The following is a 26,710-nucleotide window of genomic DNA, read 5'->3' on the forward strand; positions in this document are numbered from 1 at the left end:
GCAGCTCCCAACACACTCCTGCTGGCAGGCGCAGGCTGTTCCCAGATGAGCCCCAGGGCTTTTCCCTTCCCTCTGCCCGGCTCTGCTGGAAGCCAAAACTGCCACCAGCTCCCTGGGGTGCTTTGCTGGGAGGGGACCCATGGCCAGCAGTGTCAGGGAACAGCAGTTGGGCTCCCGTGGGGCTCTGGGGTCAGGCTCGGGGTTTGCAGTGGGTGCTGGTGGCTGGTAGAATTTTCTGTGGGTTTTGAGTTGCACAGGTGACCTGAGTGCGCTGAAAAAGTTCGAATCTGGGCTGGAAATGTTGGGTTTAAAACTCTTGGCCTTCACCAGGGCTGATGTCCAGGTGCCAGCCAAGAGAAGCAGGAACTGGGATACCAAACTGGAAGTTTTTTGGGAGCCTGAGTGGTCATGAATAGAGATTTCAGCCCTGCCTTCCCCTGCAGGGTCCCAGACCCCCTCCACACTGTGCTGTGGGTGTGGTGCTGCCTCTTGTCCTGTGCCTGCTTTGATTTAAATGAGTTTGTTGTTCTTTGGGACTGGGTGCATTCACAGCATTAGGAAAAGTAGGTTTTGTTCAGATCCCAGAGCTCAGCTTAGATCTCTTCCTTGCCCATTCCCAAACCTGTTCCCTGCTCCCACCCCTGACTGCTGCCAAGGGTCAGTGGGGGTTTAGTGTCCTCTGCAACCCTTGTCCCTGCAGTTCCCTTTGCCAACCGAGTGTCCTTCCACGCCCTGCAGAGCTGAGTGGCAGTGAGCCTGTCCCCAGAGCTGCCCCATAGCACTGACCACGATCCCCTTGGAAACCCCGGGCTTGGGGGTGCTCTGCTGGACCCTCACAGCCTGTGCCCACTCTGTGCCAGGGCTTGGGCAGAGGGACCCCGCACGGGGGAAGGGGGAGAAATCTCCCCTGTGAGGGGTGTGGGGGAAATGTCTCAGCGTGGGCTCCTTCCAGCGCAGGGCACAGCGCCCGAGGGAGCTGAGCCCACCGGCCCCGGGGGTGCGGGCAGAGGAACGTGTCCCCTTCCCGGGGAGCGACGGGCACCGGGACCCCCGACGGCAGCCGGGGCTGGGGCGCTCAGGGCCACCTTCGCGTCTGCCCCGTCCCGTCCCGTCCCGCCCGGCGCTGCCCCCGCCGCTCCCCGGGGCCTCCCGGTGGCGGCGAGGCAAAGTCCGCCCCGGCGGGCGCTAAGGGCCGGGCCGGGCCGGGCCGGGGCGGGGGCCGGGGCCGGAGGAGAGGCCTCGGCTGATTTGCATAGGGTATATTGCCTAATGGTGGCGGTCATGGCTTGGTAGAGGGCGGCCCGCGGCCCGCAGCAGCCGCGGCCGGGGCGGAGCGGGGAGGCGGGAGGCGAGCGGCGGGGCCGGGAGGATGGTGTCCCAGCTGAGCGCCCTGCAACGGGAGCTGCTGGGCGCCCTGCTCAGCTCCGGGGCCACCAAGGAGGGGCTGATCCGCGCCCTGGAGGACATGGTGCCCGCCGCCGGCTTCGGCGTCAAGCTGGAGAACTTGCCGCTGTCTCCCGGCGGGCCCCCCGACGGCAGGGCCGCCCTCCCGCCGCTGGCCAACGGGCACGGCAAGGGCAAGCTCTCGGGCGACGAGGGCTCCGAGGACGGCGACGACTTCGACACGCCGCCGATCCTCCGCGAGCTGCAGTCGCTCAACACGGAGGAGGCCGTGGAGCTGCGCTCGGAGGTGGACAGGATGATCAGGTACCGGCACCGGGCGCACCCCGGCGCGCAGGGGTCCGTCCGCAGGCGCTCGCTCCCACGGCCCCGAGCGTCCTGCGCGGGTTCGTTCGCGGTGTGTGGGTCCCGGCGCGCCCTGCCCGGTGCTCCCCACCCGGTGGCGGGTCCCGGTGCTCCCCGCCCGCCCCGCCGTCAGTCCCGGCGCTCCCTGCTCGGTGTGTCCCGCCCGGTGCCGGGTCCCGGCGCTCCCTGCCCGGCGGTGTTGGGCAGCCGGGCGGGGACCCCGCGGCCGAGGGGATCGGGCAGGGGAGGTCGGAGCCCGGTCCCCCCGCCCCGTCGGGGGCTGCCCGCCCGCCCGTCTCGGTGGGGCCCGGCTTGCCGCGGCGTGGGGGCTCGGACCGGCCGCGGGCTGCGTCCCTCCGCGCCGGCAGCTCAAACATAAACCTCACCACGTGGAGCCCGGGGCGTTATTAATTTATTTCTATAAATCATCAACTGAAAGATACACAAAGGGCCGCGATCGGGGCGATCGGGGCGGCGGGTTATTCATTGTCGGGGTTGTAAAGCGGCCCGGGAGGGGGGAAGGAGGAGGGAACCCCCGACGGCGGCGGGCAGGACTCCGCGCCGAGCCAAGCCGGGCCGGTCCGAGCGGGGCAGCCCCGGGCTCGGCGGGGCGGGGGCGGCACCGACCCCTCTCCGGACCCCGGGGCAGCGGCAGCCGCCGCTTCTCCCACGGACGCGGGGCGACCGTGACTCACCCGGCGGTGGCCCGGGGAGGTGTGAGCGGGTGGGAGTCCCACGGGGACATCCCTGCGTGAGCCTCTCGGGGTCCGTCCGTGTGTCCCCCCGCCTTGCACTGCGGTTCGGGTGCCTGTCGCGATGCCCAGCGCACCCGGCCCCGGTGTGTGCCCCTGCCCTCTGCCAGCCCGCAGAGCCCGGGGCCAGCCCCGGCTTATCCCCTCTGACATCCCGGGGCTTCAGCAGCAGGGCAGATGGTGCCTTTGGGGACGGGGCAGCACCACCTGTACCTGCCCAGGGGCTCGGCTGGGACCCTCGCAGTGCCAAAGGGGCTCCGTGTGAGGGAGAATCCACCGCAGGCCTTTCCCGGTGGGTTCCCACCCCTCCTGTGTAGCACCGTGCCCTGCACCCCTGGGTGCTCCCACCTGTCCCCAGTCCCCCCTTGCTGGCTCTGTCCCTCCCGGGGGTGCCCGGGTGGCCGTGGGGGGGCCGAGCAGGCCGATCCCCGGGATCACTGCTCTCCCACAGGTGTTTCTGTGCAAAGTTTGCCTTTGGTGCAAACAAGAGCGGGCACATGTCCCTGAGGAGCCTTTGCAAAGAGCTCGTGTTTGCTCTAAGAGAGGCCTTTGTACTTGGAGAGGGAGCGGGTAGGGGAGTTGGGAGACACTGATTGCAGCCACTCTCTGGGGCTGAACCCCTCTTCTCCCACTCTCCTGGTGTCCCAACCCCAGGACTGGCTCTCTCTCAGGCTATTCCCACATCCCTGGGGGTGCTCAACCCTGCAGCTCTCTGGGACCACGGTCAGGGCTTTGGTGTCCCCCCCAGCACGGAGGGTGCCGTGGTCCCAGTTGGTTCACCCCAGCAGGCAGCACACAGAGCCCACTCCGGGGCAAGACACCCCACGGCTCCCTCCCTGCCCTGTCCCGCCTGCCAGGGCTCGCCCAGACCCCACTCAGGCAAATAACATATCCCAGGAGCACCCAGATCCCATCCACGGGCTGGGGACTGTGGGAAAACTGCCCATCCTGGGGACCCAGCAAAGCCACCCCCAAAGGTGTGTGGAGCGGCGGGCGCAGCCGATTCCTGGTGCGCAGGAAGATTCCGATCAGGGAGATCGTTTCTGTAGGGAGCCGTGTTTATAATCCATCTCTATAAATTCTTGGCATATTTCTCCAAGGATGTGGAGTGTATTTACCTGTTTTCCAGGCTGAAAAAGGGGTGAGTGGGTCTGGGAATCTCTGGGGAGAGATTTGCTTCCTGCCTGTGCATGAGGCTGGGCAGGGAAACGACTCTTTCTTGGGCAGTATTGGTAGCCAAGCTTGATTGGGGATAATTTTGTGCAAGAAAAACCCACCTTTCTGTGATTTTGTTGGAGAAGGATCGTGGAGTCTGGACTATAAACTGGTTTGTCAGTATTAGAAAGCACTCCTGGGTTGGGTCAGGATTTTGGATTTTTTTTGCGTGTAAAGTCCTGGTGAAGATTGGACGATTAATGTTTGTTTTATTTCATTTTGGTGACAGAATAAAAGAAAAAGAGTTGGTGTTGACTCAAAAGGTTTTCCTCTCTGGCTTTTTAGGTTAACCAAAAAAGAAAGAAAAAAAAAAAAGAGGCCAAACAAACACTCAAACTTTCATTTTGGGTCAAGTCCAAACATTTTGTTTAACATGAAACAAAATGTTTGGGTTTGGTTTCAGGTTGTTTAACCCTTTTGAATACGGTCAAGTTGATTTGTAAAGGAAAAATCACTGCTCGGAAATTAAGGGCTGAATAATTGTTTTGAAAGCGTAAGTGTGAAACACGCTGGAAATGTCAAGGTGAAACCTTTCTTAAAATAATGAAATTGCGGGACTTTTGCCCTAATTCTCACATATTTTTTTTTCAGCCAAAATGCTGCCAAATTTTTTATTTGAATTCTGAAATCCCACCTGTAACCCCCGAGCTGCTCATTTGACATTTTCCAAGTGTGCTCTGCTGCACCGGCTCACGGTTTCACTCTGGGAAAACGCCTCCCTGGGCTCCACTGTGAACCAGACTGCTCTTAGAAATGATAATGACCTCTGTTTCATTAACTTATTATTAATCAGTAATTAGTGGGATCAGTTAGGTGACATGAACTGCCTGTGACAAAGGTCCGCCCGAGCCCCTCGGTTTGGGCACGGCGGATGGCGGCTTTGCCCGGCGTCGCTGGAAAGGACACTTTCTCCACATCCTTCTCCTTGTTTCCCACCTTCTCCTGGGTACCATCACCACGTAGAGGACCCCCATGTGCAGTGGGGCTCCTGTCCCAGGAGGATGCAGGGTTGGGCACAGGCTCAGCGTCTCCAGGAAGGCTCCGTGCCTCCTTCCCGGGGTGTGACACAGCCCCGGCTGGCTCTGCTCCGGTACTTTTGCTGTGGATCCAACCGGCTTTGTTTTCACGCTGCATTCAGGACAAAAAGTAAGAAATCTACTTGTTGGTGGTTTTTCTTTTTTTGCACTTGACAAGCTGAAGGATCCAAAGCAAGTAATGAATTGGGAAAGCAGTCGAACGGCCGTTCCAAGCGCGGCGTTGGGGTATCGCATTATTTGAGTGCATGACTGTGACCAGGTTTGGGCTCACACCGATTTTTCAGCACTAAAATGCTTCCTGTTAGCCCAGAATAAACCTGGGGGTCTTGGACACAGCACAGATGTGTTGACCTGTTCCTCTGCCATTGCGTGGGGCTTTGGACAGAGCTAAAGACTGAGGGCAGCATTTGGATTTTGGGCTGTAATTTTATTTGTTCCCTGAATCGGTGTTAGCTACCCCAAGGACACCAGAGTAATGTGATTTAGTGAAGAGTAATTTACATCTGGATCCTACAGGAGCCAAGTTAAGGTGTTTAATAATATTCAGGAATGACTTCAAGTTATTGGGGTGTTTGGTTTTGGTTTTGCGTTCGGGGACCCACTGGGGTTTGTGTGCCTGCTTTGACCTTGGCTTCTCAGCCTCTCAAATATGGCCGGTCCGTGTGCCGCACTGCTGTGGGAGCGAGGAAATTGGCTCTTTTAAGTGAATATTGAGATTTTTCGATCATTGTCCCAGTGGGAATGAAAGGGAGAAACTACAGGTGAGATCCAGTGGCCATACAGGGGTCCCTGCCCACCGGTGGCAGTCCCCGGGGCACGGGGCACAGTGCAGGTACCACACTGGTGAGCAGGGGCAGGAGAAGCAATCCCAGCACCTCCAGGTGAAAGGTTTCTCTTTCTTCAGAGAGACATCAGGATAGGCTTCCCATGTCCCTACACGTGTGTGTATCCCTCTGTGTGTGCATGTCTTCAAAGGGAGAAGTCGCGGTGAACGTAACGGCAGCAGTTCATGGACAGGTTGTGTTCTTGTAGGATCTGGAGGTGCTTTACAGCAGCAAGGAGACCTTGATGTGTCCCATCAGAACACTGGGGTCCTCTTTGCCTCTCCCTCCCTGGGCGAACAGCCTGGCTGGCACGCCCAGGGTGGCCGTGACCTCCATGAGCCCCCATCCCACCAGCCCTGGGGCAGGACAGGGCTGTTTGTGGGGCTGGGGAAAAACATACGCTCAAGGGATCTTGTGTCCTTCTGAGACACTTCTAATAATAATAATAGTAATAATAATAATAACAATAGGTTTCCATCATGGGAAGAAGCAAATAGTGGGTGCTTTTCCCCCTCCAGCAGAGATTAACCCTTGGTTTCCCTCCCCGCAGCGAGGACCCGTGGCGGGCGGCGAAGATGATCAAGGGGTACATGCAGCAGCACAACATCCCGCAGCGGGAGGTGGTGGATGTCACCGGCCTCAACCAGTCCCACCTCTCCCAGCACCTCAACAAGGGCACCCCCATGAAGACTCAGAAAAGAGCCGCCCTGTACACGTGGTACGTCCGCAAGCAGCGGGAGATCCTCCGGCGTAAGTACCCGCGGCAGCGCTCGCCCGTCGGGGCTGCGGGAGGGTGAGGGGTCCCTGTGTCCCGGTCCTGCCGGTGGGTCCCAGCACGGCCCCCGGGCCCCAGCTGTGTAAGCATCCCCCCAAAAAAAACAGCTTGACAAGTAAAATGAATTTAAGGTGCAATGAATTTCGGGGGTTCCATCCACACAGCTGAGTTTCTGGGTATTTATATTTGCTAGAGCCGGGAAAGCAATTAATGGTGACTCACAATTAAGTGCCTTTCCCACCTCTGCCCCCTTTTCCTCGCTCTTTCTCAGGCTGCTCATTTTCTGCAACTAAGTGCAAAAAATGTAAGAAGATCAAAAAGAAAAAAGCACCCTAAATTGCTCCTGTCTGTAGCAGGTTTTGGGGCAGCCTGTGCTGTTTAAAATGCAGATGATTTTGACCAGGCACACAGACTATTCCTCTGTGCTCCTCTCCTGCCATCCCCTGCCCCGGGGTCTGTCCCACAGCACTTAAAACAGCCCCATTTTGAGGCAGTTTGGGGCACTGACAACCCCTGGAGAGGGCTTTGCCTCCCTCCTCCATAAGGATGCAACATCCAGCAGATGGCAAGTGCAGAAAGGTGTTTAGCACCGAATACCATTGCTCTGAAAACACACCTTGAGACATTAGAGCAAACACGGCCTGCTCCAGCCTTACCCTGCGTTTTCCCCCCAACACAGGGGGAAAAGCCATTATAAAAAGAGGGAGAATTCTCCTGCAAAACTGGGAATAATAAAACCCTCCCATTAATCTCCCTTTACTGCTGTGGTGACAAGCGCCGGGGCTGAGGCGGCCGCCGAAGGTCACCTCTGGTGCCGCCCGCCCCGGGCACGGGGCCGGGGCCCACTGGGCTGGGACGGGACAGGAGCTGGAGCTCTGGGTGAGCAGAGAGGGGCACCCTCTCGGGGGGCTTTGCAGTCGTCCTGCCCAGCTCCCTGCTTGCAAAAATCCTCCCGAAATGAGTGCAGGTCGGCAGGGCCCCTGCCCATGAATATGCATGGCCGTACACATGCCCTGCACATGCCTCCCCATTAAACAGGGGTGGCAATGGGCTGGCCCCTTCCCGGGGTGGCTGGCAGGGAGCACCTGACTTGCTCCAAAACCTGCCGTGGGCTTGGGGTGCTGCGGGAGGGGACGTGGGGGGGGCCCCCTCCGCGCGGGACGGTGACTCCGAGCGGCAGCTACAGGCCAGCTCACCTCTGCTCCTTTCTCTTTCAGAGTTCAACCAGGCAGTCCAGGGTTGTGGAAATATGACAGACAAAGGCAGTCAGGATCAGCTGCTGTTTCTCTTTCCAGAGTTCAATCAGCAGAACCAGGGGGCTGCCCAGCTCGACGACGCCTGCTCCGAAACCCCCAGCAAGAAGATGCGCCGCAATCGGTTCAAGTGGGGGCCAGCCTCCCAGCAAATCTTGTACCAAGCCTACGAGCGCCAAAAGAACCCCAGCAAGGAGGAGCGGGAGACTCTGGTGGAGGAGTGCAACAGGTACCAGCTGCCCCACGGCACCTCCTCACCTGCCCACAGCCTTCCTTCCGAAAACTGAGCGTGACGCCGGGCTCCCGGCTCACCACCCCGGCCGCTGGCTCGTGGCACAGCTTTGCTGAGCTGTCTGGCCCCTTCTTGCCTTGTTTTCCCCATCTGGGTGATGTTTGGGGCTGAGTGAGCTCCCTGCTGGGGCAGGGATGTGATGGGGATGCCGCAGGGATGCAATTAGGGGCTCTGCAAGGATGATGCAGGGATGTGAGAGGGATGCTGTAGGGATGCGACAGGGATGCTGTAGGGATGCAGTGGGGATGACTGCAGGGATGCCCCAGGGATGCTGTAGCGTTCCAGCAATGTCAGAGGGAGCAGGGATGGCTTTTAGAGCATGGATGCAGTTGGAAAGAGCAGCGGGGCTTGCAGGAAGGGCTCAAACAGCCCCAGATTTTCCTGTCCTCCCAAGGCTCCTGCATCCCCCCAGCAGCACCCTTGTTCCAACGTGTCCCCTTGCACGTGCAGGGCCGAATGTCTGCAGCGAGGAGTGTCCCCCTCCAAGGCTCACGGGCTCGGCTCCAACCTGGTGACGGAGGTCCGTGTCTACAACTGGTTTGCCAACCGGCGGAAGGAGGAGGCTTTCCGCCAGAAGCTGGCCATGGACGCCTACAGCTCGGGCCAGCCCCCCCACAGCATGAACCTGCTGCTGTCCCACGGCTCCCCCCACCACAACCAGCCCAGCGCTTCCCCTCCCAGCAAAATGCCAGGTAAGCCCTCGCTGAGGGTGCTCGGGCGGTGGTGACAGAGCTGGTTCTTGTTTTGGGTGGGGACAGAGGTGCTGTGCGTGGGCAGCCCTGAGGAGGGGGAGGACGGTGAGCCTGATCCCTGCTGCAGCCTCGATGAGGGGTGGTGATGGGAGAGGAGCTCGTGCTGTCACTGCAGTGTTATGGCCAGGCAAGGCACGTGGGGAGGGCTGGAGTTCCATGTCGGGCTCAGGATAAATCAGGGTTTGCTTGTTTGGTTTAACTTGTCAGAGTTCCCGTATGGGCTCGGCTGGGCAGGAGAAGGCTGTGCCTGGCAGGGTAGGAGGAGCTGCTCTATGCCTGGTGTACCAGTGCTGGTGCCATGGGGAGCACTGGTTTTGGGGGTGCACAGGCAATGCTGCAAAGCCCATAGGAAGATGTGGCAGTGCGTCCTGGCCCAGGCTGGATGCACAATTGTGCCCCATCCCTGTGCCAGAGCTCAGGGAGGTGGTTAAAGGAGCTGCTGGGAGGTGCAGGGCTCACCCCAAGCTCCGTCTCTCCACACCACGGTCCAGCCCCGCTGAGCACAGCGAGGAGCCGGCTGGGCAGAGCAGACAGCTAAAAACTCCGGGGGGATTTAAGCAGGAGATAACAATGCTGTGAGGGTGCTGGGCGCCCAGGGAGGCTCATCAGGGCGGGAGGCATTGTTGGGAGAACAATGCCCATTGTCCCTTACCTGCCCTCCGCAGCCAGCCACCAGCCCCCGGCGGGCGGGTCAGGGGGCTCAGGGCTGGGGGTCAGCGTGGGGATGTGTCCCAACCACCCCGCGTCCCCCTCGGACACAGCACCGGCGCTGGCACAGCCCGGCCGGAGAGGCTGGAACCAGCCACCTCCTGGTAGTGACCCTGCCTGGCTCGTTGCACACACCCATCTCGTTACAAAGGCAAATCAAAAGGAACCCGTGTGGCGGAGAGTCCCCGCGGGAAGGGCAAGGTGGCTGCGGAGAGGAGGAGCGGGGCTGGGGACGCTGCCAATGCGCGGCTGGACATCAGTGCTGGGGCGCTGCAGGCGAGGGCAGCCCACCGAGCGGTACCCAGGGGTGTGGTAGCCCCAGGTGGGTGGGCAGCCCCTGCCCCAGCTCCCGGCCGCGGGAGGGACAGGCAGCATCCTGTGCCTGACATCTGGAACCCGCTCCCGGGTACCGCTCTCCCCGCAGGGCCGGCCAGCGGTGACCAAAATGTGACCCTGCCCCAGGAATGCCCCGCACAATGGCGGGGACAGGGAGGACGTTTGCCCTCCTGTCAGCGGCTGATTGCTTACAAGGTGCCCTACAAGCACATTGTCAGCAGAATCAGCTGTTTTCGGTGTCGCGGCGGGCTGTACAATGCCCCACCAGCATGCAGCCCCGCATTGTCACGCCGTTGTCCCCCGTGCATGCTTAATTGACAATTAAGCCGGGGCTTTGAACGAACCCCGTTGCCTTTGATGTGCCCCCGGGCTGCCAGCGCGCATGGGGCACCCCCCGAGAGCCTTTGTTTTCTTCTATTAGGGGACAGCAATTACTGTAACCGCGGGCATTTATCTCGGGGCTGGAGGGCCGTTAAGCCCCAACCTTTATTTTCCCGTCGGAGCGGTGCCAGCAGGGGCCGGTCCTGGCTATAGGGCCGATGACAGCCCATTCGGAGGGGCTTTTGAGCAGGGCAGGAGTGATGGCCGCGGGGAAAGGCCCCTCCGGAGGGTCAGGAGGGCTTGGCTGCGGGAATTGGTTGGCGGTCAGTGCTCACATCCATCGGCTTTGCTGGGCAGGAGGAGATGGGCATGGTGAGGGCCACTGTGGGGTTTTAGAGCTGGTTTTGGGGAGACAGGCAGGGATGGAGCTCAGCCATAACCACTTCATGACCTCTTGGTCATGAAGCAGCTTGGAGCTCCCAAAACATCGCTGGGTCCATTACTGCTTAGACCTCCTCCAGGAGATGTCTGGGGAGCTGCTCGTGGTGGGGCACAGGCAGCGCTGGCAGATCCATCCCCGGTGCCTGGCTGACCCCATCCCAGCTGTCCATGCTGGGATTTGAACTGTCCTTGCCCCGCGTGCGGCGGCGTCTGGAGCCCTCAATGCCTTAACAGCTTAATGACGGCGCTGGGACCCTGCCCGTGCCCTGCCCCTGCCTGCCCCTTCCCCGGCAGGACACGGTGGGGCAGGGCCGTGGGGCAGCTGCAAACCGCTCCCCGTGCCTGTGGACAAAGAGGGGTCACCTCTCCTCAGGACTTTGTCAATGGGGTCTTGCAAAAGGGTGTAATGACAGCGGGGCAGGGAGGAGAGCTGTAAAAATCAAACATCCTCCGGCCTCTTCTTGGGGACCCATCTGTCAAGCTCCGAGCTGTAGTTTTTAACTACTTGGAGGTAAATACTTAAAGCCTCTCTATCTCAGAGGCTCCTCTCAGAGGCTGGACTTTTCCCTTACTCTGGGTTTTATCAGTGATCTTGGTTCCCTGTTTGATTTGAAGGTCACTCGGGGCTTTATCTTGGTGCCATGCTGTAGACTCTGGCTTATGCCATTTTTATCTTCAAGAGCCCCGAAGACAATCGGAGCATTGATGAGATTAGGTGATGCACCACCCGCCCGCAGCCGCCCCCCACTCCCACCCTGCATACAAAGGGATGCCCTGGCCCTGTGGCCGGGGGTCACAGCGTCACCTCCAGCCTGTCCTGGGGGGCTCCATACCCATAGAAGTTTGGGGTATCCATGCATCCATCCATGCATCCATGCATCCATCCATCCATCCATCCATCCATCCATCCATCCATCCATCCATCCATCCATATCTGCTCTGCAAATATCAGAGGAGCAGAGCAGTATCAGAGCAATCATTTGTATATGTATTTATATATATGTGGGTATGTTACTTACACAGGTATTTAGATGGAGATAACAAACATAAAAATATCTCAGTACCACCCCCCAAGCTTGTTCCAAAAAACAAAAGGGCAGTTTAAGTGCTTTAACTTTTCCTTAAAGAGGAGCCCATCAATCAACCCTTGGTCCGGGGGTACCCCTGTTTATACCTGGGTCCTTCCTGGTGTTCCCTGGGGTAGGTGCTGGTTCTGGTTGAGGACCCGGTGCCAGGGGTTGTAATATTTTACTGTCGGGCGCATTGTGGGGCTCGGTGGGTACAGTGCACTGTTAGGAGCTTTTCCAGCTTTTATGGGGGTAATTAGAACTTTATGACAGCAGCGAAATGGGAGGGGTCCAGTCCCCATAAACGGGTTTATAATGGATATAAACTATGCACCTCCGTAACTGAGCAAGATTAACACTTTAGGGACAATTTGAGTGGCAGCCCAAAAATCAGAGTTGCCCTCTGTGCTGTCTGGACCTGGATTTGGGAGGGTGACAGTCCCATCAGCGACCCAGCTGTCTGTGGTGTCAATAGGTGGAGCATCACTGAGTTCAGCATGGCCCTAAAAATTATATTTTGCCTTTCTCACTCACTTTCACACCCTGGTCCATGTTGCTGCATCCCTGTGGGTTGGGGCAGAGCCAGAGCTGAATCCCCAGTGCAGCTGGATCTTTGGTGACTTTTTGCAGTCTATTTTGGGGTCAGGCATTGCTGGTGATGTGGAGGATGTGGCAAAGCTCTGGGCAGAAATGCAGCCTGGAGCCGGGGGAAGTGGCAGACGCTGCTGCCAGAGGTTGGGATGTGCCGTGGGACGGCAGCAGCAGGGAAAGACAGCTAAAAGTACAGCGAGTTTTTGTTTTAAAAAGTACAATTTACTTATATCAACCTGACCTAAAGCAGAGCAGAACCAAGCTGCTTCACTGCTTGTCCCTGCCAAAGGCACAGGACTGGTGTGTTCCGAGAAAATGGCACAAGGCTGCGATGAAAGCGATAAAGGTATTGATGGTTGCCCTAAACCCCCCCATTGCCCTCCCAGATTGGGTCAGGGGGATGAGTCTGGCACCCTGAAGAAGATGGGGGTGGTGGGGCTGGCTGTGGAAATCTGTGGGGGCACAGGACCCCCCTGCCCTGGGGGCTGTCACACCGCCCGTCCCTGTCCATGGGGTTACGGCTCCGGGAGCCGGACCCTGCGGCTTGTCTGGAACAGAGAAAGCAGTAAAACATTTCACGGGCTGTGCAGCTCAGGGGCCACACAATGGCCAGGTCCCATAAACAGACTGTTATATTATGGCTGTAGCTCCAGCAAAGAAAAAGGCCTTGAGGAGGGCAGGCTCCACGGCCAGACCCATTCCTGGCGATCCCCATCCAGACTCCTCTCTTGAGCAGCTGTGGGGAGAGGCTGAGGGGGAATAAATCTCTTTGCACAAGGGCTGCTTCCAGCTGTGGAGGCTCAGGAGAGCAGCAGGAGAGCAGTGGTGTCGGGCTCTGATGGCTGTCTGAGCCCTGGCTCATAAACCCTGGACCCCAGCTCGCTCCAGGAGCAATCCTTCGCTCCTGGAGATATCCCTGTGCATTCACCCTGGCTGGGGGGGTGCTGTGGGGGGGTCCCAGAGGTTGTGCTGCAGGGGGATCCCAGGGCTCAGTGAGCCCTGTGATGGCAGAGGGTGCCCAGGAAGGGAAGCCTGTGGAGCTCGGAGGGAAGGTGGTACCATCATCAGGGAGCTCCGTGTGCCACAGCCGTGACAGCAGCAACAGTGCCTGCTGCTGGTTTCCCAGTATTAATTATCTGATCTGCCCAACTCCAACCCAACCCTGGGGGCATATAAATAATAGCACCCATCCCATTCTAGGGATGGGAAAACCCCAGGACAGGATAGTTGATGGCTTCCTAAAGGAAGCCTTGGCAGAAGACTTTTCCCTGCCCAGCAAGTGGTTTCTGGGCAGACCTGGGTGCTCACAGGCTTGGGGGACTCAGGATGCCCCCAGCAGCACAGCCCCTGCCTCCACAAGAGCAGGGTCCTGATGGGGCTGGACGGTGTGACCACTGTCACCGACCCAGAGCCCAGCCTTGCACTCCTCAGGACAGTTAAACCTCGTCAGGGCTCGGAGTCTTCAGTGGTTTTATCTGGAGACCCAAAATCTCGGTCTCCAGACTATCTGGGAATCTCGGCGTTGGTTACTGTTCCTCAAACAATCAACGTCTCCTCCTTGGGGTTGCAAGGAAAAGCTTGAAAATCAGCTTTTAACCTCTCCTATGTTTTAAAGCCAACTTCATAACTTCAGCTGTCTGGGCTCGTGAGTTCCAGCATCCTCAGCTGGATGTGGCATGATTTGGGGTTTAAAATGGGCTTGTTTTTGTTTTTTTTTTTGTTCTTACTGAACCCAAAAGAGCTTGAAGACAGCAGAAACCCCGATTTCCCTTCCGAGAGGAGGTGCCTGTGCTCCCGTCTATCTTCCAGATCACTCCCAGAAGAAAGGGCTTTATTTTATCTCCCCTCCCATTGTTTAACCAGCGCCGCGGGATCCCGGCCCGGCGGCTGAAGCACCCTCTGCACGAGGCCGGGGCCGCGGGAAGAATGTGTGTGACAGTGCCCCGGTTGAGTAATGTTTACCCTGTGCACGGCAGGGACGTCCACTCGGGCCGGCAAATATCCACCTGCCAGAGGACATTCTTTTATTATCAGGGATAAAGGGGTTTGCTGGGAAATGATCAGGAACCAGACATGGTGGGGAGATTCCTATCTGTGGGACGTGTTTAAGCAGCCGATGGGGAATACTCGGAGGCGATTACGGAGCGGCTTTGCTGTGGTTTTGGTGGAGGGTGTGGGTGGCCGTCTGTGCTTGGGCAGATGCTTTTTGGAGCTGCTGGAAAGCTCCTGGGCTCCAGTTATTATTTCTTTCCTTTTCCTTGGTTCAGAGTTTAATTTCAGAGTAGCTCTTAGAGCAGCTTTCACCAAGCCAGCCACCAGCAGCTCTTTCCCTCAGGCTCCCAGGAGAAGGACATCCCAAAATCCCAAGGGGAAGATGTTTTCCTGGGGTGGTTTTGTAGCTGGGAGTGTCCATGCTGGGCTGGGACAGCCAAGACACTGTGGCAGTGTCCATGGGCTGAACCTCCCTGGCTGATGGTCGTTTTGGGGAGCTGTCCCCACCGTCACTGTGCAGTGGCTGGGGATCACAGGCGGATGATGCTCATGGTGGTCTCGGTTGGGAAGGTGGCTTTGCCGTAGTTTTCTTTCCCAGGAGAGCTGGGGGTCTGTCTGTCTGTCCCTCATCCACTGCTTCGATCCCAGGGCAGTGAACCCGGCTGGGAGCCCAGTGCTGGACTCCTCCTAATAAATGGCTTTTCACCGTAGTCATCAAGGCAGCCCTGTAAAAGACACTTTTGTTTCCCATGGGTTTTCCTCAGTTAATTATTTGTGATCTGTGGATGCCTTTCCATGACACATGCCTGATCATACGGTTATCAGTGCAGGGTGCTTCAGCCAAATTAAATATATTTATATAGAAGACCTGTGCTTGACCCAGATTTCCCTTCTGGGCAGGGGTGGGCTGGGGTCTGGTCTGGGGGTTGGTGTGTGTCTGGTCCTTCTGCCTTCCTGTGGTGACCTGTTAATCATCCACTTGTGGAGAGGGTGTCAGGAGGGAATTGGGTGCAGAAGGGTCTGAGGAAACAGTGGCAGCCACCACTCTGTGAGCTGGGCAGTCGGGATGGCTGGCTCTGTGGGGAGCTGGGAGAGCCTCACAGAGGGATGAGCTGGAGGATGCAGAGTCACTTCCCACATCTCAGGGTCCCCAGGCCAGTGCCCCAGAGCCATGGGGACATCACAGGGATGCATGATGGGTGTAAACCATGCACATGAAAGCACAAGGGTGCAGATGGGTGTTGGGCTGCTGGCCCAGGCTGGGCTCTCTTTTCTCCCTGTGGCATCAGAGCCTGTGGGCAGCATGGGATTGCAGCCCTGGTGGGAGCTCAGCATCCTCCCCTCGCTGTAATTTCAGGAGATGGGGTCTGGGCGAAGCTGGGAAGCAGCACTGGAGGAAGGGGCACGTTTCTCGGTGCTGTCCCTCCCGGTTTCATTCAAGGGTGTCACTGAGGAGCTGGCACGTCTGCATCCTTGTGCCACGCATGCTGTGGGAGGGTGGAGGGTCCCCTTGCAGGGAGCTCTCAGAGGGGTGGGCACAGCTGGGGCGCCCCTGGGTGCCCGTGGGTGATGCCGGTGCGGTGTTTTGCAGGGGTGGGCACAGCCGGGGCGCCCCTGGGTGCCTGTGGGTGATGCCAGCGTGGTGTTTTGCAGGGGTGGGCACAGCCGGGGCTGTGGGTGCCCGTGGGTGATGCCAGCGTGGTGTTTTGCAGGGGTGGGCACAGCCGGGGCTGTGGGTGCCCGTGGGTGATGCCAGCGTGGTGTTTTGCAGGGGTGCGGTACAGCCAGGCGGCGAGCGGCGAGGCGGCGTCCTCGGGGGCCATCAGCCACCACGGCAGCGGTGCCATGGTCACCACCAGCCAGGCGGTCCTGCAGCAGGTCTCCCCGGCCGGCTTGGACCCGGGCCACGGTTTGCTCTCGCCCGACGGCAAAATGGTGAGTACACCTGGCCCATTGTGGCGGTGGCGCTGATAAGATAAGAGGGCCCAGCGGGCAAAGCAAACACGCTTTCCCCGGGTTTCACACGCGGCCCACGCCGAACAATGGGGCATTGTGGGGGCCCGCGGGTGCCCGGCCGGCCCCGCCGCCCGCCTCAAAGGCGGCGCTCGGCCCGCGCCCCCCGGGACACGGCGCGTGCTCCCAGCACGGCCCGCGTGCTCCCAGCACGGCCCGCGGCTCCGGGACAGCCCCGCGCGGGGCTCATCGATCGCGCGCCCCGCGGATTGAACGCCCTGGGTGGATCGCTGTTTGCTTTCCCCCGCCAGTGACACGGTATTGATAAAATGCTCATTCATTACTTTTTCCCTCAGCCCTCCCAAGTTTGGGATTTGGCTGGGGAAGCGCTTTCCTTGCAAGCAGGGACGTTTTTGTCCCAGGGCATCACTCAGGGAGGAGATCAGGGCCACTAGGGCTGGCTCCAGCCCTGCAGCTCCTGCCTCTCCCCATCCCCTTCCCCATGTCCTCAGGGCTCTGCTGCAGGGGCTTTGCTGGGCAGAGCTACAAACAGCAGCGTGGCAGGAGTGGAGATGGGACATCAGTGTCCCTCTGGTCTGGACACCTCCCCATCCAGCGCTGCAGGGCCATGGCAGGGCTGGGCTGGGTTTCCAACACCCAAGCACTTTGGGGTGCCCCTTCCTCTGGGTGCCTGGTTGGTGCAAAGCCCTTTGGAGGAGTGGGTGAAGGAGCAGGGCAAGGAGGGGTACAGGGGTTGGGGTCAGGATGGGATGGGATGTGACAGGAGAGCACAGCCCATCCAGGCTGGCAGAGGTTTGTGTGCAGCTGCCGCTTTTCTGGGAGGAGTTGTTTTTTCCTGCCGAAATCGAAAGTCAAACATGGCACTGGGTGACGGGGCCAAGCCGGCTCTTTCCCAGTTTTCACTTCCATTTTCAGAGGGGTGGCCCTCCTGGGCCATCACATCGGTCTCCTGGCACGGCTGGGTGGCCGTGGAAGGGCTCATTGTCCCCTCCCTCAGCTATGGCACTGGTTCACTTTCCTTCTGGCTGGTGAGGGTCTCTGTGCAGCCCCTTGGGCTCTGACAGTGACCCTGCAAAGCCAAGTGTCCCCCACCAAGCTGGGGGGACATTTCAGAGCGAAACCACAGCCCCCCCAGCCCACTCTCTCTGTCCCAGCACGCCCATATCGCCCCAGGGGCGTGTTGAGCCTCATAACCCTCAGCCTTGAAGCCATAAAATGAGTCAGGGATGAAGGTGGTGGCAGCAGCAGCACCACGTGGCCAAGGTGGGGGTCCCCGAGGACGAGGCAATGCCAAGCCCAGTGGCAGAGGCTGCCAGCACCCACCTGCCAGCTCCTGGGACCAGGGGGAGGGACCCCTGGGAGGGGCTGGGCAGCATGGGAGAAGGAAAGGGAGCAGATTAAACTGGGAAAAGCCACTTGGTAAAGCGCAGCAGGCACTGGAGTGGGGCAGGCACAGCCCTGCTGAGTTATCCCCGCGGCACAGACACTGCCCAGCCCGTCGGGGACCGGCAGGACCGCGGCACAGCACAGCCCTGCCAGCTTATCTCTGATCTTTAGGCAGGGCTAGCTAGTGCTTGCAAGTGATTTAATAGAAATATGCTGTAGGCTGTGGTTTCTAGTAGGTAAACATGTGCCTTTAATGCCCCACATGAAACAAGGAGCTGCCAAGGAAGTTGCTGCGTCTTTCAGGAAAGAGCTCTGAGGAAACAGCTTACTAAGGCTCCAGAAATCCTTGGTGGCTCACTCTTTCATGCTCCAGTGTTTCCCTTAGCTGTGGTAGTGCCAGAGGGTTTTCCCCTCAGGGTCCAGTGTCTGGAGGGTCTTTTCCAGTCATGCACAGTCCAGGTGCAGTGCCCTGGGGATAAACACCCCATGAAAGGAGCCCGGGCTGCGGGCAAGCAGCGTGTGCTTGCCTTGAGCTGTTTGACTTGTGCAGCTGAGTGTGGTGTAACCTGGCCTTGAAGAGACTTTGAAAGTGGAAAATACCGGATCAGGAAATATGAGTCACTCCCGGGCTTTGGAATTTATTGATGGATTTGTTTCAGTTGCTATCTCCGACTCACATGTGGAAAACAAACAAGGTGCTCGGAACTGGTGTCCAGAAATGTCACCTGAAGGGCCACAGGGGTGGCTCTGAGTTGGGATCGAGGTCTCTCAGTGCGAGAGGGCTAATGAGAGGGATTAGGAGAAGGTGTAGCAATTAAAGAATTAAGGCTCTGAGTCCCCACTGGCCCTGGGGACCAGCTCCAGCCCTTACAGCACACACTGAGTGCCTTTGTGTCTGATCCCTAAACCCTGGCCCAGAATCCTGGGCACTGGCTATGGCAGAGCGCACCCACCCCTGTCACCAGCATCCTGCCAGATTGGTGACTGAGATCACCACCATGAGGCCCCTTTTTATCTGATTTTTGTCTCTTTTCTTCACCCTCCTGAGTTTCTATGTCCCACTTTCCCCTACAAGTGTGACAGAAGTTAATGAGTGTTGAGAGTCCTCAGTTGTCCCCGAGGGCCAGAGCTTGGGGAACAAAATGGCAAAGGCTCGGGATGTGCCATGTCCTGGTGCTGTGCTCTGGTGGAGCTGGAAGCCAGTGCCAGCACAGTCCTTCCCTGCTGCTGCTTTGCTATTTATGAACACAAAGTTGAGGTGCCTCAGCAGGGTCTGCACCCCGGGGTGGTGGGGGCTGTGCCTGCTCCCCTCTGGGAGGGAGCTTTGCTGATCCCCCTGGTGTCCCTGCTGGACTGGAGGGGGGAGGACCCCCTTGGCTGTGCTCTGACCGTGCCTGTCCTGCCTTGCTCTCTGGCAGATCTCCGTTTCGGGGGGTGGGCTGCCCCCGGTGAGCACCCTGACCAACATCCACAGCCTGTCCCACCACAACCCGCAGCAGTCCCAGAACCTCATCATGACGCCGCTCTCGGGAGTCATGGCCATCGCCCAGAGTAAGTGCTCCCCCAGCTCACCCCAGCCCCTCTCCCGCCGTGGGGAGGGAGACACTGCTGCTCCTGACATCCCACTGTGCTCTCTCCCCCCTCCCAGGCCTGAACACCTCGCAGGCGCAGAGCGTGCCCGTCATCAACAGCGTTGCTGGCAGCTTGGCCGCCCTGCAGCCCGTGCAGTTCTCGCAGCAGCTCCACAGCCCCCACCAGCAGCCGCTGATGCAGCAGTCCCCCGGCCACATGACACAGCAGCCCTTCATGGCCACCGTCACCCAGCTGCAGAACTCACACAGTAAGGATCGGGGAGGGGGCTGCGAAGGGCCCTGAAAATGAACTCAGATGGGAAAAGAGCTTGTGCTCTCCTCCTGCCCTGCCCTGCCCCAGCTGGTACCCTTGGCTGCTGCCCCTCTCCCGTGGGTACCAGCCCACGAGATACTCAGTAGTGCAGGGTGGCCACACCCAGCCTCACCCTGTCCTTCTGCTGTGCCATCCACCTGATCCAGCCACAGCTCTTCAGTCCCCATTCTTTCCCTGCTTGGGTGAGCTGCTACCTGAGAATGAAGTGGTTTGGAAGCAAGTGGTGGGCTCCTCCCATGACTTGTTGTATCTCACCCATGTTTCCATGATGCCTGGAGCAGGTCCCTGGTTCTGCTGTGCTGTGCAGTGCAGGGCTCAGCTGCTCTGCCCCGCTGGGAGGGCTGTGGGTGGCTGTTCCCTGACTTGTCTCCCTCCTCTCCTCAGTGTATGCACACAAACAGGAGCCTCCCCAGTATTCCCACACCTCCCGCTTCCCCTCGGCGATGGTGGTGACGGACACCAGCAGCATCAGCACACTCACCAACATGTCTTCCAGTAAGCAGGTAATGGCCCCACAGGGGTGGCTGAGGTGGAGCAGGGGGGGTATGGGAAGATGGAATGGGGCTTTTCCCCCTCTGGGTATGGGGGTGGAGGTGGAAGTAGCAGAGACCCCGTCCTGCTGCCTGTGCTGCACCTGCATGGCATCTGAGGATGAGCCCTTGGTGCTGAGAACCCCATCCCAGACAGGCTCCAAAAAACCTGCTTGCGAGTGGCGTGATGGGGATTTGGGGTTTAGCCTTAGCTCCTGGTGGTACCAGCCAGGCTGTGCTCATCCCTGGGAATGGAGCATCTGCTGGGATGCAGACTGGGCTGAGACAGTCGGACCAAGCATGTTGTGCTGCCTGTGTCCAGGGGGATTGACCCTGGCTGGACTCAAGTGGAGGGGTTGTTCTGATGTGCCCTGACCCCCCAGCCCATAAACCTTTATCATCTGCCCAGTGCAGGTGTAAGGCCGGACTTATCCTGGTTCAAATCAGGTGTGTGAGGCTTTCCTCACACAATAGTCCCTTTCTGAGAACCAGCTCTGGGGACTGTGGGAAATATGTGGCCCTTATTGATCGCTAGATAAATAAGAGGGAGCCTTGAACTTGCATTCAGATAAACTTTCTTACCGAGGTTTGACAGGGGACAGGAAAAAAATGTCTGCAATGAGCACAGAGTAAATACAGTGTGGGATTGCTGGGAGACCCCCCTGTGGGATCCCTGTGAGACCCGCTGTGGGTGCCCGGCAGGGACGAAGGAAGGGGCTGGGGCTGCAAAGGGGAGACACTGGGAGAGGGGCTGCCCAGAGGGGTGTGGGGGGCTTGGGAAGGGATGATAAACCCCCTCCCTCCGGGGGTCCCACGCTTTGCAGGTCCCGGGGTGAGTCGGTCAGGCACGGCCGCCCCTGGGAGCACCATTTCCTCCGCGCGGCGTTATCGGCCCATCTGCTGCGCGCTCAGCCCGAACTGCCCCTGATTAATCGAGCTCTCCTGCCTTTGATGCCGGGCTGGAGAGCCCTGGGCACACAGGAAATGTCCCTGGCAGGGAGATGGTGCCCGGCCATCCCCCTGCCTGCCCGGACTGCGCTCACCCTGCCTGGACACTGCTCTGCCCGGGGTGGGGGGTCCCGCGGGTTTGTCCCTCCTGTGCACTTTAATTAAAGCAGGAGGAGGTCTCGTGGCTCAGGATGGGGGACAAGGGGCCAGGACCCTTCATCTGCTGTGGCAAAGGGGCACCCACCTCCCCTTTATCCCCCCTGTACTTGATGAACAAGCACAGGCCAGTCCTGCAAGTGCCAGGGCAGGATCTGGCCCTTGTCCCCCCACACAAGTCCACCCCTAGCGAAGCCTTCCAGCCCTCAGGGTCTCTTTTGCTCTCAAGCATTTGATGTTCAAGCTAAAGCTGGAAAAAATTTATCCTTGACCATTGATTTCTTTCTCAGTGGTCATTGGTTTCATTAGCAAGGGGTGAATGAAAGTGCAACAGAGAGAGCTGAGTGGGGTCTAAATGCTGCTCACCCCCCAAAATGGCTCAAATACCTGGGTAGTTTTGGTGATTTGGGTTTCTGTCACTGACTGAGGATACTGGGGAAATCTGCTGCTCCCTGAGCACCCCCCTCTTTGCTAGAGCAGAGGATTCTCCCAAAAAGCAAAACCTCCATCATTCCCAGCAGCAGGTCTGTACCCACAGCCCCCACCAGACCCCAAAACACTCTCTGTGGTGGAGGTGGCTGCTCCCAGTCCTGCCAGGGGACAGAGGCTGGAGGGAGGTCCCTGGTCACCCCCCAGCTCTCCCCTCACATGCTGTGGATCTCTTATCAGATGTTGTTGTTTAGACCTGGAAGGGGCAAATACCTCCCTGTTCCTTTGACAACGCTTGAGGCCGAGCCACCATGTTTATTACGTTGGCAAACACCTGATACCGCGGCCCGTCCCTAATGACATGTCAGGGAGGCTCCTGGCGTCTCCTTATCTCCGCCTCACGGTGTTTGCTGTGTGCTCCAGCCCACAAGGTCACCCGGCCTGCAGCCCCCCACCCACTGCCGGCTGGGGGGACCCTGAGTGGGGGACCCCGAGGGATGGGGAAGGGGCCGCTGCGGTGGGACGGGTGGGGTGGTGGGTGCTCAGCTCCTTCCCTGGAGGTGGGAGCAGTGCTGGGGGACAGCGATGAGGCCCCGGCCCTACTCCCAGCCCAGCTGAGCTCAGCCTCACGCCTGGCTGCTCTTGGCACAATCTCTGCAACAGCCTGGCCACAAACAGGCCCTTTATTATTATTTTTGGGAGGGGGTGGCGATAGCTGGCTCGGAAAGCGTTCTCCCACTGCCTCCCCCTCGGGGATGCTGGGGAGGGCTTGGGGCCGAGCTTGTGGGGCACCACCGAGGTCCCAGGGAGGTGCAGGAGGCGATGCCTCCAAATGCTTTGTGGTGCCCCCACGACTCCCCTCCTCAGTGCCGCCTTCTCCTCCTCCTCCCTCCCTGCCTCCGGTCACCGTGCTGCTCTCTCTCCCTCCGCAGTGTCCCCTGCAAGCCTGGTGATGCTCCACACCTCGCTGCCTTTGCACATAGCAACGGGATCTTATTTTCCACAACATCCCGGCGGCGAGCCGCGCTCCGAGCCCCGGGAGCCGCCAGCCAGAGCACAGCCCAGCGCCGCAGCGAGGAGCCCGACAGCCCGAGCCGGGAGCGGCACGGACCCGGCCTCTCCTTCCCTCCACACAGTGTTTCCAAGACGAGTCTTGGGGATTTTTTTATTCTTAAGTATTCGCCCTCCAAGAGGCCGCTGGCTCTCCCGAAGGACCGGGCACGAGCTGTGCTGGGAACAGGCAGAAGGGGAAGATGGATCATATGGAAGTTGTCCTCCTCCACCCGACGGACTGAGAGGGACTGGGGTCTGTTACTTGGCGTTTGGAGGGAGGAATTGCATGTGCTGTTGAACTGAGCCAATTGAACTGTAAATAGAGGTACAGTCTGCTCCATCATCCCCCCTCCCCATTCCTATACATAGAGATTTATATAAAAAAGAAGTAAATTTTGTCCAATGGATGTAAACTACTGTAATTAAGTGCAATTCCCCATCTGTATATATTGGTCCAGAATCTCTTCTCTTTCTCCTGGATTTTTTTTGGTTTTTTTTGGTAAAGGTCAGAGCTGAGGATGGGTTTGGTTTTGTATTTCTCTTTTTCCTTGAAATGAGTTAATTCAAATGCTGGGCCTAGGCAAGGACACTGGTCAGGCAGCACCGGGCTCTGCTCTGCGGGAGGACAGGCAGACACGTGTGCCCTGCACGGTGACATCCACGTGAAGGAAGGGCACAGGGCAAGCTGAGCAGAGCCCTGGCAGGACCTGGATGATCCATGTGGGGAAAACTGCCTCTACAACTTTGCTGCTTTAGAGGACTCTCAGATGGACCCTGGTGGGGTGGGGAAGGACTCAGCAGCCTGGTGAACTCATCCAGCCTGTTGGGAAGCGTTCAGCGTTGGCAGTTTCCAGTGAGCCTGTAGCACTTGGTGCCACAGAGGTGAATGAGGCTGCAAGGAATTCTGGTGGAATCTTTCTCAGGTGGGGTTCAGAGACTGTCTCCCTTTTCTCCTCCCTCAAGGTGCAGAAGGGTTTGGGTGCCCAGCTCCTGCCCCAGTAAATGGCCAGTACAGGTGGCTTTTTCCACCTTTAGCAGTTGATGATGAGCCTTGTTGGCTCCACCCTTATCAATACACACGGTGCTCTCATCCTCCAGCAGTCCCCTCCGAGGTGCTGCATGGATGGGATTTGGGCTGTGCTGTGAACACTCCACTGCCTGCCCCGTCTCACCCCGCAGCAGCTCCTGGATGAAAAGCTCCACAGCAAGATCTCCAGCTTGTGAATGGTCCCACACCCCAGGTGCCTTCAGGCACCTGCTGAGCACAGACACCAGAAACCTGAAGGATGCTGGGGGCCCAAGTCCTACCTCCCAAAGCCACGGAAGCTGTCAAAGGTGTCATCTCCCCGCTGTGAGACACGAGCTCCCCCGTACCTGCTCCCCTCTGGGAATGGATCCAATGCTTCCCAGCTGTGCTGCTTCTCCATGAACTTCACAGCGTGTGCCAACTGCTGAGAGGGATTTAGAGAGATGGAGAGCAGCAGAAGTGCCCGTGGACTGATGACCACTGCCAAAAAGAAACACTGGATGCTTTCTTTGGGCTGAGAAAGGCTCTTTGGCTCTGTTTGTCCAATGTCCGGTGCAGTGGGACCCTCACCCTCACTGGGACTGAGAGGAGTTGTCCTGTGGTGAATAAGAAGTCATCAGGAATTGGAGACCAATATTCAGAATGACATTTAATTTAATGTATACCATAATTAAACACAATTTCCTCCTAATCTTTGCTGCTGTGTGGTCTGTAGACTCCACAGGCATCATCTGCGGTGGTTTGGCAGAGGCTGGTCTGGCAGGGACACAGGCTGGTGGCAGTGACATGTCCCCCTGATGTCCCTTGCAGTGCTGATCTCTATTTCTACCTGCCTGAATGTGTTTCCTGTGAATCCTCAGGTATCAGCCAAAAATAGCAGGAGGCTCTGGGAGGTGGGGAGACCCCTGTCCTCACCCTCCTAACGATGCCCTAATGACGCTGCCCTTGGAGCAGCACAGTTTATTCCTCACTCTCTGCACACTTTAGCAGCAGCGTGTTAAGCACAGCAATTAGGAGCTGAGTGCCAAAGCCGAGCCCCACCCGTTTTGGATGCTGAGCTGTTGGCCAGTAAAGCACGAGGGGGAGGCAGGAGGGTGTGCTCTGGTGGCTGAAAAGCTTTTGAAGATGTTTGATTGTGAAGAGCTAGCAGAGCTGAGTGACTCAGAGCACAGCAGTGGGAAAGGATGGAACCCTGCTGAAGATACAGTGCAGGGCAGGTGTGGGTTTAAAAATGCCTTCAAAAACGGCTGGTTTTGGTTTGGCACCAATTTTTTTCAGAAGTTAAGCGTGGGCTGCTGTGGGAAAGGTTCTTGGGCAGAAATCTGGCACTCACCTTTACAGCTGGAGCAGGACACCCTGATAAAAACATTCCCACCCTGCTTGGAGAAGCCCTGAGTGGGGTGTTTGCTCCTGCAGGTGCCCTGGCTGCCTCATTAAGTTGTTGGAAAATACAGTGTCATGTCAAATGAGGCTCCTGGAAGGTGTTTTTTCCTCCTCCTGTTATTGGGCACGTTGTGTTTGTGCATGGTGCAGTTGTTATGGAGCAAAGAAGCCAGCAGAGCCGTGACAAAGTTCATTTATGGCCACTACAGTTTTACAGGGCCGAGTGATTGTTTTACAGTTCAAAGCTGCTTATGAGGGAATTCCTCGCACGTGAGGATCCACGGGCTGCCACGAGGCTTTAGCAGTCTGTCTTCATGTGAACTGCAGGCTCCTCCAGGGCAGGGCACAGGGACAGGGCTGCATTTCATTTGAAGTGCAGGTGTGAGTGCAAAGGAAAAATGCTCCAAATCCCAGCGCTGTCGAGGCCAGGGGGTAGCAGTGAGGGGCAGGGCTGTAGTGGATCTCTGTACAGGCTGTGGGTCAGGGGAAGGGCATGGGGAAGCTCTGAGAGGTGTGAAGGTGGATGTGGGAGGGCTGGGCAGGAGTGTGACCTCTCCTTTGCCTCCAGAGCAGCGCACAGCCCGCGACACCTGCCTGGATGGGTAAATCCTGACTGCCTCCTGCTTGTGCTGCAGCACCCTCAGTGCTGCCAGCCAAGTCACTGGGTCAAAACCAGCTGAGCCACCCTCTCCACGTGCCCCAGAGCCACAATAGGGCTTTATCAAACCATAGCCCTACACAGGGGCTCCTTGGTGCATATCAGCTCCGTCACTGTGGGAGGAACAGAGCCAGGGAAACCCCGTCTGGGGGAACACTGTGCTGGCTGCTGGCCGAGGTCTGGGGCACCTGGTGCCGTGGCCCCTGCCCCCAGGTGCGTGACAGCAGCTTGGTGAGGGTGAAGACTTCACTGCCAGGGCAGTGCTGGGACCCCACTGCCATCCCAGGGCCCTGGTGCTAGCTGGGCTGTGGCCAGGCCGGCTCACATCGTCCAGCAGCAAACACAGATTGCTGAGGAAGTCCCAGGTAATCCCGGTGGAGGAGCAGAGGTCCTGCTGGCCGGGAAGGCCCTGGCCTTTCCAAGCTCACCAAAACACAAGGAGCAATTCCAGCAGCTTCACAAGTGCCGCCCGTGTGAGTGCACATTGTAAGGCGCGGTTGCGCAACAGCACTGGCTCAAGGCTCAACACGAGGGCTTTCCAGACCCGTTCTGCCAGTCCAGCCAGATGGCTGGATCTGCTGGAAGCCTCAGCAGGAGAAGCAGCAGCAGTGGTGTGGGGCTGTGCAGAGGCCGGGGCTGTGCTCCCCACTGGTGCATCCCGCTCAGGGCTGCCTGGCGGTGCCGTCCTGCAGGACGGGTCAAAAGGGAAAGCGTTGTCAGCCCCTGCGGACAGCAAACAGGCCCTGCCCTTTGAAGCCTTGGAGAGGATTTGGTTGGGCTGGTGGTAGAGTTTGAGGAGTACATAGAGGAATGCAGAAAGTGCTTGTGTTGGGAGGCTGGGCTGTTTGCAGGCGCTGCCAGCTCCCTGCTGCAGTCTGGCCGTGGGAGCAGGTCCGTGGAGCCAGAGCAATCCCTGTGCCAGGGAGTGTGGTGTTGATCCTGTCTCCTGCTGACATGGGGTGTCCGTGATGTGCTCACAGGAGGTCTTCACAAGTCTGTGAAAATGTGATGGGGGCAGAGATGTGAGCCATAAAGACCAGCAGAACAGCACTGTAAGAGTTCAGTGTGCTGAGCCAATGCACTGCGGACAAGCACTTTAAAATGCACTCAGTGTCCAGAGAAAACCTCTCTGCCTGCTCCAGTGCGTCTCTGATTGCTC

At 58.4% G+C, this 26,710-nt stretch overlaps 1 protein-coding gene across 2 annotated transcripts; it reads left to right on the forward strand.

Annotated features, from left to right (window-relative positions):
- Positions 1 to 1,369: 1,369 nt before the first annotated feature.
- HNF1B (HNF1 homeobox B) lies at positions 1,370 to 24,180 on the forward strand. 2 transcript variants are annotated; one of them, XM_050321752.1, is made up of 9 exons: positions 1,370 to 1,707; positions 6,125 to 6,324; positions 7,567 to 7,831; positions 8,345 to 8,586; positions 15,874 to 16,037; positions 18,881 to 19,013; positions 19,111 to 19,302; positions 19,752 to 19,870; positions 22,363 to 24,180. In XM_050321752.1, exons 1-9 carry the CDS (start codon positions 1,370 to 1,372, stop codon positions 22,381 to 22,383), a joined length of 1,674 nt encoding a protein of 557 aa, XP_050177709.1. In that variant the 3' UTR covers positions 22,384 to 24,180. The 2 variants fall into 2 exon arrangements, with proteins under 2 accessions (XP_050177709.1, XP_050177710.1); XM_050321753.1 differs by having other exon boundaries at positions 7,645 to 7,831.
- Positions 24,181 to 26,710: the final 2,530 nt, after the last annotated feature.

Source organism: Myiozetetes cayanensis, unplaced genomic scaffold (genome assembly GCF_022539395.1).
Source record: "Myiozetetes cayanensis isolate MyiCay16 unplaced genomic scaffold, myiCay2020 scf27, whole genome shotgun sequence".
In the NCBI taxonomy this organism is placed as follows: domain Eukaryota; kingdom Metazoa; phylum Chordata; class Aves; order Passeriformes; family Tyrannidae; genus Myiozetetes; species Myiozetetes cayanensis.

Bases quoted from the DNA above. Each gene is read 5' to 3' on its own strand.
- HNF1B (XM_050321752.1), top strand. From the start codon at position 1,370: ATGGTGTCCCAGCTGAGCGCCCTGCAACGGGAGCTGCTGGGCGCCCTG. The intron at 1,708-6,124 runs GTACCGGCACCG...CCCTCCCCGCAG, and splicing joins GAGGTGGACAGGATGATCAG to CGAGGACCCGTGGCGGGCGG. The intron at 19,014-19,110 runs GTAAGTGCTCCC...CCCCCCTCCCAG, and splicing joins AGTCATGGCCATCGCCCAGA to GCCTGAACACCTCGCAGGCG.